Source organism: Egretta garzetta, unplaced genomic scaffold (assembly GCF_000687185.1).
Source record: "Egretta garzetta isolate BGI_Z169 unplaced genomic scaffold, ASM68718v1 scaffold35, whole genome shotgun sequence".
Classification (NCBI taxonomy): Eukaryota; Metazoa; Chordata; class Aves; order Pelecaniformes; family Ardeidae; genus Egretta; species Egretta garzetta.
In genome coordinates, this window is record NW_009259730.1 from 2,258,046 (window position 1) to 2,270,556 (window position 12,511).

The 12,511-nt window shown below is 37.6% G+C and overlaps 1 protein-coding gene across 1 annotated transcript in view; it reads right to left on the reverse strand.

Annotated features, from left to right (window-relative positions):
- Positions 1-12,262, reverse strand: part of LOC104126864 (ethanolaminephosphotransferase 1) — a 39,965-nt gene extending 27,703 nt beyond the window's left edge. The window contains exons 1-3 of the mRNA XM_009639472.1: positions 12,200-12,262; positions 5,326-5,434; positions 3,136-3,210 (exon numbers count right to left, since the gene is read on the reverse strand). Of these exons, the coding sequence (XP_009637767.1) occupies positions 3,136-3,210; positions 5,326-5,434; positions 12,200-12,229 (214 nt within the window). The 5' untranslated portion in view covers positions 12,230-12,262. The remainder of the gene's footprint in view (positions 1-3,135; positions 3,211-5,325; positions 5,435-12,199) is intronic.
- Positions 12,263-12,511: the final 249 nt, after the last annotated feature.

Here is a 12,511-nt window from a genome sequence, read left to right on the forward strand (position 1 = left end):
GGTTGTTAAGCATTGGAAGGGGCTGCCCAGGGAAGTGGTCGAGTCCCCATCCCTGGAGGTATTTAAAAGATGGGTGGACGAGGTGCTTAAGGACATGGTTTAGTGGTGAACTTGGCAGTGTTAGGTTGACTGTTGGAGTTGATGATCCCAAAGGTCTTTTCCAACTAAAATGATTCTATGATTTTATGATTCCAATATCTTACTGTTAAGGTGAGTTATGTGTTGATTACTTTTAATACTTAAGTGCTTGAAGGATTCCCAAACACTATACTGGATCTCACTCTGAGGATGCAGTTGGACAATATGGTTTGAATCGATCTGAGAGTTCACTGCTGTTGAACAGGGGATGACCTGTAGCCTGCTCAGCTGGTGGAAAGAGAGCAAACATTACATTTTCTTCTGGGTCACTGAACAGAATTGGCACTGTGAATGGTACAAAAAGCAAGGGCGATGGCCCAAAGGAGAGGCGGTGAATGCAGGCAGAAGAAGGAATGGGGTCTAGCAGCTGTAACCTTTCTTAGCTGTATTGTCAAACCATACCCTTAGCCTCTTCTCTGAGATGTGCTGGTGAGAAATAGAAATACTTCTTTCTTAGTTAAGTCTAAATATGCAGGATGAACCTCTTAGGAAGAAGTACATGAACAAACCTTACAGAATACTTATTGTTATCCTGACTCAAAATAACATGGAGAATTTTCTCCTTTTTAATGTTAGTTGGAAGGTACCATAGCCAATAATTATTAGCTCTTGATAGCATTAGTAACCCAAAACTGACCAGAGAGACAGCTCAGCAGAGTGAGACCAAAGACTCCACAGCTGCTATAGATCATACGCTACTTACTTCTCCAGATTATTTGGCAGTACTCAGAGTTTCGCTTAATGTAAATATACTCCAGGGATCTAAACCAGGAAAATATGGGATTTCATTTTGTACAGATTTTAGACTATCTCCCTATTGTAATACCTAAACAGCTGTGAGATATCCTCCGATCAAATACAAATCTCTTGAGACAGTTCTCACAACTCTAAAAATTAAAGATCTCATAGAGGATTTCAAACTTGGCTTGCCCCCTTCTAGAGCTGCATCGTCTCTCCATCAGCATTGCCATTGAATTGCCAGCATCTTACTGAAAAGTGCAGAAAGAAAACGGGGTTGTATAAGCCTGAGGTTACTTGAATAGTGTTGTTATAAATGTAGAAATTCTTTAGTCTATTTTAGGATGCTTCTGAAAGTAACTAGCAAACAGGTATGTAAACCCTAAACAGTATATCGGCGTCCATATTTCAAGAACATCTATCCCAAATCAGAGAGAATTCAGGGGTAATATATATAGGGGTATACTTTTTTAATGAGAATGATAGAAGAGAAGACTGGTCTGTTCATAAATTATTTTAAGTTGTCACAAAATAGTATTCACAATAGATACTAAGCTATGTACATCAGTGAAAGAGTGGGTTTCATTTTGTAGGAACGTTTTATTAAAAAGAGTTAGGCTTATAATGCTGTAATGAAATACAGTACTTCTAATGGACATGGGGAAAAACACAGGAACTGTATAACACATATGTAAAATTGGATTTTCACAAATCTTTACCCACATTTTCCATGTGGTTTCATTAGCTTTTTAAGAAACTGAAAATATTTTCTGGTTTAGGTTTCAGTTTGAAATCATTCATGCCAATAATGGTACATGTTCAATAGTGGACATACGCTAACCCACACTTCCACTGCTTTAGAATTATTATATTATGATTTTGTCTCATGAAGATTCATAAATCTTCAGTTTTATTAAAGTTTATATAACTTTTAAATAGTGGAATTCAAAATGATAGCAAAGAGCATTCCGTTTTGCGGAAAGGGAAAAGATACCAAACCACCTTAACAAAGAGGGGGGAAAAGAGCAGCATGCGAGGGAATTTGGAGAGAGTAACTGTGTCATTAAAAAGAAGCTGAGAGAGATTAAAGCTGCATATTTGGTTAGTTATTATGGCTCTCTGCAGTCTTCCAAAGGGAAAACTTTGGCCATGCAGAATTAAATCTGAGACTAAATATTTCATGAAGTGGCTTGGACAGCAGACACAAAAATCTACATATACATCGGTTCATTATAGTTTTGACTGTCAACATCATATTCCTTGCCTTCCAAGTATTAGGAACTGTAGGCCTCACTGGCAAATAACATCTATATTAAGAACCTCAGAAGCTGAATTTCGAATGAGCTTTCTGGGGTGTCACAGACTAACAGCTCCAATGTGTAATTCCCGTTTATGAAACAACAGCCACTTCATTAAATTCCCTACAATTACTTAAAGAACGGTTTTCAAAAAAGAAACTGCTGCTTCTGCTAATGATTACAGAGAGCTGTTGGGGAAATCGGACTGGTAGTCAGCTTTTTTCAGCGAGAAAGCCATCCTAATGTGGCTCTCACTCCCAGATCCGCATCAGTTCAGGTCTATGTCTTCACACCACTGCGCAGCAAGATGCGATGTACCTACAAATACAGTCGTGGTATGATATAAAAAGCAAAAATGGAATAGGAAACTGAAAATGAGGAATAGGTGTTATGGGAGAAAAACAGCAACAGGAAAGAAAACCAGTGATAGTTCATCTCCATAAGAAGCTCAGGCCCGTCACCACATTCATACCACCTCTCCTGACAGACGCCATGAGCACTGAAGTGCCTAACAGGTTAAAACACAACACTACATTCGTTTTCCTTTTGCCCTGCTTTGCCCTTTATTTTCCCTGTCCTTGAAAGCACCCTCTGCTAACACAAGCGTCAGAGAACTTCTCAAAATGTCACCATCGGGGGACAAAGATTTTATGAAACCCAACAGCAATGACTGCTGCTACATAATGATTTCCAATGTGTCTCTAAACCAATTTGACCTTTCAAAAGAGCTAAGAGCAAGTCACAGAACCTCTAACATATCATTAAAAATTTGCTTTTTTTAAGCCTTATGGCTATTTTTGTTGTCGGTTGATTTTTTTTTTCCACCTCAGAGAACTGTTTTGGAGAGAGATCAATATTTTATCCACTATCCTCTTCATTTTGATAGCGCTGAGCACTAACAAACTAGTAGATAAAACCCTATGAAGATGTCAGAGGTGTAAATTATTTCATTGTACTTTACCTAAAGCATAAGCACAAAAGGTGGTAAAAGCACTGAACAGCCACACCCAGGTAGGAACGAGTCCAGGGCTGGTACCTGAAATAAATTGGGCAGTGAGTCAGTGTAGCAGTGGGTAGCACCAAAGAAGTCCACCGCGATACGCGTATACATATGAACAAGCTGCCACTGATTAGCCCACTATGTCAAACAGATTGAAATATTTGGGTTTGACCTCAAGCCATCAGCGAGCTCTATCAAAGAAGCAATGGGCAGGCTTGAAGGTATCTGTACCGTAAAGGAGAGAAGAGAAGGGAGAGCTTTTTTGGTCCTGAGATTACTCCAGTATCGCACAAAATAATGATAGTAACCGGGCACAAATTTTCACAGGTCATGGGGAGACTACTCAACAACAAATTAGTTAATGTTTATATAATATCTAAATACAAGAAAAAATGTAGTTTTCAAGCATGATCATTCTTATTAGCACCACCATGGGTTTTGTACAGCACTTTTACCATACAGATCTGAACAGGAAATTTTTGCCCGTAGGCTATTAGCACCCTTTTTACCTTGGAAAAAGGAAATGAATCTGGAAAAGAAAGCTGAATTGGGCAGAACCCAGGGTTCTGTTATTGCTTTGCTGACCGCAATAACCTAAGATTATTGTTGCTCTTTTAAAGAAAGCAATCCTTTTTCCAACAGGCATTCTATTTAACTTAAAGATAATCCAATAAGGACTCTACCAGCACTAGGAACAACGGTATATGCCAAGTCCCCTCAGGTTTCTGGCATTTGGCACCAAACACAGGGAATACTTGTGCACAGAGGTGTGTCCTTGTTTTAACGGGGAGATGCCAGTACCTAAAGCAGGGCCCTGGCCGCCTTTCTCTCAGTGCCTCATCCCACCACTCCGAAAGAAAAGATGACAATTCCTCCTGCCTCCTAGCTGCAATTTTTCAAACTGTAGAATGAAAACCAGCTGTCCAGGAAATTAAGTCTTTTATTTCTGATCCTAGGTATGGGATTGATATATGATACTTAAAAGGCTCATTAGGTTGCATGAACGTTTTCAATCAATCGAGAAATGATGGGCACTGTTCTCGTGTGAAATCAAGAATAGGCTGGCACATAGAAATCGCAGCTCTAAGAGACTTAATCACCATTTCAAATGTCTTCAAGTTCAATGTGTATCTACCAGGAATGTGTAAGGATAAAATCATCCCATTAAAAGATCTGTGCTGGATGCTCTTTTATTACAGAACTTAGTAAATACCAGCTGCATTGATAAAAAACCCCCAAGTGTTTAAGGATGAGGCCAGATAACTACAAAGCATGTCGGTCCTGAAAACTTAATGCTCATATAGGATTATTTTTTAACCAAAACTGCTAACAAGTATCCCTGCCTCTAGAATTGTTGTGATAAATGTACAAACAGCTCACGCCAAAGGGTACCTCCCAAACCTAACCACAGACATAAGAAATTAAAGGCAGCAAAAAAACCCCAAACGTAATTGGCCCAGGAAATAGAAGTGTTAAGTCTTCACCAAATTGTCTCGTTTAAAAAATAATCAAATATTTTTATATATTAACCATCAGGGAGATCCTTACTACTTTCTGTAGGCTCCAAGAGCTGCTCTGAGAAGCCCAGAACTGAACGTGCCCCATGCTCAGGAGTAATCACCTCCAAAAGGCTTTTGGCTTGGTCTGCCATGAGGAGCAAATACGGACTTGGACTTTGAAAGTCCTAATTTCAGGATACATTTGTTTAGAAACTATTTCTGCTCTTTCTAGAAGCAGTCCTGAATGGGGGGAGTGGGGGGTGGGTGTGAGGCGTAGTAATGAACGGGAAATTAATTCATTCAGGCATGGAGTTAGGTATTAGGAAATGTGAAACCAATGAAAATTTTATGAAGAACATTAGGGTGGGTTTTGGCTGTGTATTTAAATCCTGGCATACACTTTAAATAAAATGGGATGTTATCATAGACTTCAAGCAGCACCCGTATTTAGGGATGAAATTAAATAAGGTTTTTCAACAAAATGATCTAAATTTACAGTGCCATGTGTAAGGTCAGATCCTCCTATATCCACATGGAGCCTCATTAAAGGAATGAGTGGACAATTCAAGTATCTGATACCTCCCTGTATCATTCAGAAGTATGACATAAACAGCTCACTGATTCTGAAAAATTACAACATGAGGATATTTACCTGAGGCAGTGTAGTCCCAGTCATAAAAAGATATTAGAAAATAATTAACTAAAATCATGACAAATCCAGAGAATGTTAACAGGTTGGGAGCAATCCACAAAGGTACTATCTGTTAAAAAAGAAAGAAAAAAAATCTAAGAAAAATTACATTTCGAATTGTAAGTCCTATTTTAATTAAATATTTTTTATTTTTTATCAGGAAAGGAGAAGCCTGTATATGATGTCAGCAATATTCAGATTTGTGCATATTTTCCCATTTTCAAATTAAAATACGGTTTTTGTTTCTGAAATTTTTTTTCTGAATTTCTGAATATTTTCAAGTGTAGTCCTTTTGCCTGATCGTTGTGACTGCAGTAAAAATGTAATTTAAAAATGTCGTATTTCCTATGTTATACACTGTCCTTCTTTTCCCAGCCACCAAGGAGAGCTTCTCGCGATTGTGTGCATCACAACTGAAAGAAGACTGCAGCACCCCAGTGTGGTAATTCAGCGTCCACGTGGCAGGCTTTTGAAGCATTCTATTCCCACACTACAACAAGGAAATCTCCTCTTCTAAAATATGGTAATAATTTCCAATACAAAACATTAACAAAATCAGACACCGAGCGCATTACTTTTTTGGATCCACAAGATCTCCCTATTACAAGCAGCCCCCTACTTCTCTAGATAGTAACTTTCTGCAGGGTCTCCCTCTTTAGGTGTAAACTATAAACACTTCATTAATTCATTTGACTTTGCAGAGTGCTGAAAAGGACTCTCCGACTTCACCTCAGCCTCTAATTCTTTGTCCTATTAACCCTTCTCAGCTATTCATGCCCTGTGGCTTTACAGTATTCCCTATGCTGCAACAGGGATCCTTTCCAGTAACACTCTTCCCAAGTCACACAGTTTCTTCAAAATATTTTTGGAAATACATACACAGCTTTCTACATGATTTTTAGACAGAATATATATCTGTATCAACCACTACCATCACTCAAACGTGCTATCAATATATTCAAAATACAAAAATACTGGAGGCTTATAATCCAAATCTTTGGAGTGTCTAAGGACTGAAAAATCTCTGTATAGGACTTCGACATTATAAAATATTACAAAATGACACTAAAGAAAAAGAAGTTAAATAATTTCAGATACAAATAATAGTTTTGAAATAAAATGTTTTGTTAATTTCTTTGGACTAGCTAGATGGACAGACAGAGGAATACATAATAATTTGTAGATGGCTTTAAATTTCCTCTACCCTATTACTACATGAAAAATTTGTATATAGAATTTGAATGCTTGGACTGATTAATTATCCTGATTAGATCCTCTTTTTCTACTGTAGAACAATTAATAATGTTCAGGAGAAATTGTGCAACTGATAATGTACAGTGTACATAAGGGGGCCTATAGGAAAGAGGGGGAAAACCTTTTTAGTAGGGCCAGCTGCGTTAGGACAAGGGGTAATGGTTTTAAACTAAATCGGGGTAGGTTTAGGCTAGATATAAGGAAAAAATTCTTTACAATGAGGGTGGTAAACCACTGGAACAGGTTGCCCAGAGAGGTAGTGGAGGCCCCATCCCTGGAAACATTCAAGGCCAGGTTGGATGGGGCTCTGAGCAACCTGATCTAGTTGGCGGTGTCCCTGCTGACTGCAGGGGGGTTGGACTCGATGACCTCTAGTGGTCCCTTCCAACCCAAAACATTCTATGATTCTATGATTCTATGATTCTATAAACACTTCATTAATTCATTTGACTTTGCAGAGTGCTGAAAAGGACTCTCCGACTTCACCTCAGCCTCTAATTCTTTGTCCTATTAACCCTTCTCAGCTATTCATGCCCTGTGGCTTTACAGTATTCCCTATGCTGCAACAGGGATCCTTTCCAGTAACACTCTTCCCAAGTCACACAGTTTCTTCAAAATATTTTTGGAAATACATACACAGCTTTCTACATGATTTTTAGACAGAATATATATCTGTATCAACCACTACCATCACTCAAACGTGCTATCAATATATTCAAAATACAAAAATACTGGAGGCTTATAATCCAAATCTTTGGAGTGTCTAAGGACTGAAAAATCTCTGTATAGGACTTCGACATTATAAAATATTACAAAATGACACTAAAGAAAAAGAAGTTAAATAATTTCAGATACAAATAATAGTTTTGAAATAAAATGTTTTGTTAATTTCTTTGGACTAGCTAGATGGACAGACAGAGGAATACATAATAATTTGTAGATGGCTTTAAATTTCCTCTACCCTATTACTACATGAAAAATTTGTATATAGAATTTGAATGCTTGGACTGATTAATTATCCTGATTAGATCCTCTTTTTCTACTGTAGAACAATTAATAATGTTCAGGAGAAATTGTGCAACTGATAATGTACAGTGTACATAAGGTACACTTTCAAAAACCAGATGAAAATTCCTGAATATTTTCCAGTTCTATTTCTTAGATGTTTTCTTTAAATAACGTTGGGAAAAATACTAAATCTGATAGCTGCTTTCCTCATGACCAGGACTTTATCACTAAGTTTAAAATACTGTATGGCAGGTCTTACAGTATTTACAATACATCATGGAATGCATAAAGCTACAAGAAAAAAATGGTAATGTATCTATCATTCTGAGTCTTCAAAAGCCCCATTTTAAATCCTTAAGAACAACTGACAGCAAATGTTGCCTGAAGCTCCTCTAGGAGAACACCTGAGGAGGAACCCTCCACTGCATGGTCCCCTCTTCTTACACCAACTTCATGCCACTTGCTATGGCACGTGGCGTGCCATAAATGCCTGCTTTTTAATTAGGTTCATCATTCTAAATAGTCACAATGTCATTATGAAGTTGCTACAGGAAGTAATTCATGCTTACGCACTGCAAACATGAAAACATTATTTTAACCCACTTTTTTGCTAACATCATGTATTTTAAGGAGGAAACCATCAAAGCATGTTCCTATACTTTGCAATCCCTTTGGCTAGTAGACACACCATGAAAAACAGTCCATCCTCAGGAAAAAAAGCCTCTCCTGTAGTTAAATCCCCTAAGCATACTCTTTTTGATCCTTACCTAACCTTATCGGTCTAGGTATTTGGAAAGTATTCCAGTTGCAAAATCCCTTTTGTTATATTTAATGCCCCTTATTCTTTTGGCTGGCATTAGACTACAATCAACCTACTTCGCAATTCAAAAATTACACGGTATTAAAGACTAATTTTTACACATGTTGGAAAAATACAGCCTGAATTTACTAGTATCCTATAGAAGGATACATTGCAATCTTTATTATCTAATTAATGGAAAGCAGAAGTGTAATACATCAATGCACTACATGATTAATACAACTGGAGGTGCCACCAGGGAGAACCACATCTGCTCACTGGCAAAACCATTGTATCCTCGAACCTTTTAACAAACTCTTAGTTCCACAAAATACTGATTTCTGTTTTAACGGGTCTACAGCCATTCATGCTAAAAACCTTAATGCAAACAGCAAATGTTTTAATATATCACCTGCCCATTTGGATGATAAATGCTACAGTACACATCTTTAAATAAAGCTCTGTTCAAACTTGAAATATTCCTTAACTAAGTCACTTGAGACCACTAAAATTCTACTCATGCCCAAATCAAAGTTCAGAAAGGCAACGGAGGGGGGATTAATTGACTTCAGCGAGGCTGGCACACACCTGTGCATCCCAGTGGGATTTCCTCCTTTTCCTCTCATTGTCCTGCACAAATGTGATTTCTCATGAATACAAATAGAGGAGGAATATTCAGTTCGTGTAGTAGCTAAGTAATACTATCCATTATCTGTCAGAGAGCACACGATTGTGCTTTCTTATAAAACACAAATCTCAATTAAAGGACTGCGCATTGAATTATTTAAAGATGAAATATCTATAGCTGAATAATCAGAATAGTTTTAAGTAACACGTAGAGAAAATTAATTGTTACTCTGTAGTTTCATATAGGTGCTACTATAGTTTCATACAATATGGAAAAGCTGCCATGGGCAGGAGTATGTCAGAGGACTTTGAGCCCATTATAGAACCCAGGCAAGAAACATTACCCTTCACTTTCTTTTAGCACCGGATTCAGCACATCTCTGAAGCACAGACATCCAAAAATCGCACTCAGACTGACACAGGCACATGATACAGTGCATAAGAAAGATGTCCTTGGGAGAGGAAAGAAGAGGAAGGTAACGCTCAGGATTTCCAGGTGAATTTCTAACTTAAATGCACAAATTCTTTGCTTTCCTAGCATCCCCACCACAGGTAAATGAGCTGTTTTCAGTTCTTATGTATGTCAACATCTCAGCTCATAGATTTCCACATCTTCTCTAACGTCAGGCCCTTCTTAATTTCTCATAACATAGGAAACACATCTTACAATGGATTCTGTGTTACAGAATACAGAGAAACTTGTGCTGCAGTTAGGACTAAATTGACATATGAAAGGCCAGACCCAAATCCCAAGCCTCTGTTCTCATAGCTTTTTTTTTTTTTTTTGCTTGGCTCTGTGAATTTTAGGTTGGTTTTTTTAACTCCCCTAGAATCTGGTAAAAACAGTCCCTGTGGAATGTTTATATTCACCACATTAGAAACTAAACTAGAATTGATTCATATCTGTAAATGGATGCATTAGGATGTCTAAACTGAGAGAAATTACTTCATCAGGAAGCACACTTGTACTGCCCAATTTTGAATGAACACATTAGATGCAATGTTTCTTCTTCTTAAAAAACTACCCCAGCTTTATTCTATCTCCCTATTGCAATACATTGTTCTATTTAAATAGAAATAAGGTGATATATTGTAAAATCAGTATTAAATTCTAGATCACAGATTATAGTCTAGAGCACACTCATAGCCCAGTTATAATGCTTAGAACAGGTACAAGCTACAAAAAATCAATGACGAGTAAGCGCATTCAAAGCTTCTCCTTCTAAAAATAAGACTTGATCACATTTATTACAATATCACTTTTTTTACTTATATTTCAAGAAAAAAAAATGTATTTTTTGGTGAATAGATGAGCAGAATTTTCTTGGACTGAGTTTGGGACAACAGTTACTGCCACACCTCGTTTCAGTATCTAGCCAGGAACAAAACCATTCCAGCAACTTCCATTCCTACTAATATTTTACAAACAGTTACATTTTGGCCAATAAGTTTGCTGCTTTCCCAGTTCTCGTTTTATCTCTAGCAGCACCCGAGGGGACTTTAGTGCGATCTCCATTACATACAGCCTTCCCCTCTGCAGCTCTGCATTCCTAGCTCCTCTGCAGGACTCCGATTTTACCTGGCAGTATCTTTTAATGTTAGAATGACTACTTCTACAAAAGCTGAAAGCAATATCATTTCCCTTTAAATCCTCGCAATACATCACTTTGAATCATCCTGTACCGCTCTTGCACCAGAAGGCAAAGCCAAACTTTCACTGCTGTATCCTCAGAGTTCAAACCAAACCGAACGCCAAAGTACAGACAGCACCCACTCTGGTCTTTGGTTCTGTACTCAGATCTCCCAGCTTTTGAAATAGGTTTTCAGTCCTGTGCTCTGGTTCTCCTTCAGCAAGAACTGAACAAAATCATGCTCACCTAAAATTTACGGAGGTTTAAAAGAATATACAGAGGTCACATTTTTTATAGGCCCTATCACCCTATGCTATATGGGGACAGTAAAGAATGTTGCTTTTCTTCTGGGAAAACCCTGCAACCATTCCTCTCCAAAGGCAGTTTTTCACTGATAATACTCTCCCTTCAATTTGATAGCAGATGAACACCCAGGGTCTCCTAAATCAAAGAGCAAGCACACAGTGAAGCCTCTGCTCATCTCCCATGCCGGACTCAGAGTGGTGGTGGGGGGCTTTTCTGCCTCAGCGTTTTCCTCAATATTATGATAGGAATGAAAACAGGAATCTCTGAACTGGATTGTCGAATTCAGTTTCACATCTTTGAATTGCTTTTCTCTCATAACGTGTTCGGGTTGTTTTTTAATTCTTAAGCTAGGTCATATAAACACTTTCATGAAATTACATTGAGGTTATGAACGAGAGATGATGATTTTCCTGCTATATCAAGCGTAAGCAATACCTGAATTATCGAACCCAAAGACGGCAGAGTCAACAGCACTCTGACCACATACATCTTTTTTTGTTTGTATAAACGGTTGTTTTCCAGTCTGCTCCAATCTAAAGGTTTCCTCTAAAGAGGCAGACGCAGAAGTCATTGCTTCCTTGGAGATCAATAAAGTTCATATTTATTTGAGATACAGCCTTTTTTTTTTTTTGCCAACGACAGCAAACCTAATTGCGAGCGGTTTTATTTTTACAAACTGCAGATCATAATGCATTCAAGAGATGCCATCTTCCAATCGTTATGGTGATCATGGTAACCGCTCTCATTTTCAGCTTCTCAGAGAAATGCCGGGCTCCCTCGAGCAAGTACCCTTGGGAGAAAATGAGACAGCACTTGCATAAAATCATGTGCACAGCACAGAGATAAAGCCATGCTGTTGTTAGGTGGCATATGCTGCACAAAAATAATTTGTACTAAGTAAACCCTTCAATGTCTGCAAAGCTGTTTAATGAAAGATGAAATAATGAAAGATGTAAAAAAGAAACGGATGCCTTTTGTACAGTGATCAGAAAAAATAAACCAACCTTGTTTTTCTAAGAAAAAACACCTCAAAATCCAAACATACTAATCTTACACATAGCTATATACCCTGTAACATTTATTTTCCTTTATAAAGATGTCTTAATTTCAGCTTTATTAATCAATATGTATTTTTAAATGAAAATACATGCGGTATTTCAAACAAATTCTTACATTATCATGTGATATTTCTAATCAATAAAATCCTTACCTTAATAATTTTGTTCCAGATGGGCTGCATAATATACACAGATAAAGGATTTGTATCCACAGCACTGTACTGTGAGGAAAAAAGCCAACATGTTAAACAAAGCACTGAACAATGCATATTTTGCCATCACTGCATATCCGTCAGCATCCAAGAACTATCACTCGGAGGGTGACTGGCGTCAATTTATTTTATTCTGATGAGCATTCATACAGTTTTAATTTAATGTAAAAGCACTGGCCTGGTTTATAATTACCTTGTTAGCAACTCTATGTACTAACACAAAGGTTTAGGCTGGAGAAATGGCAAACTGTT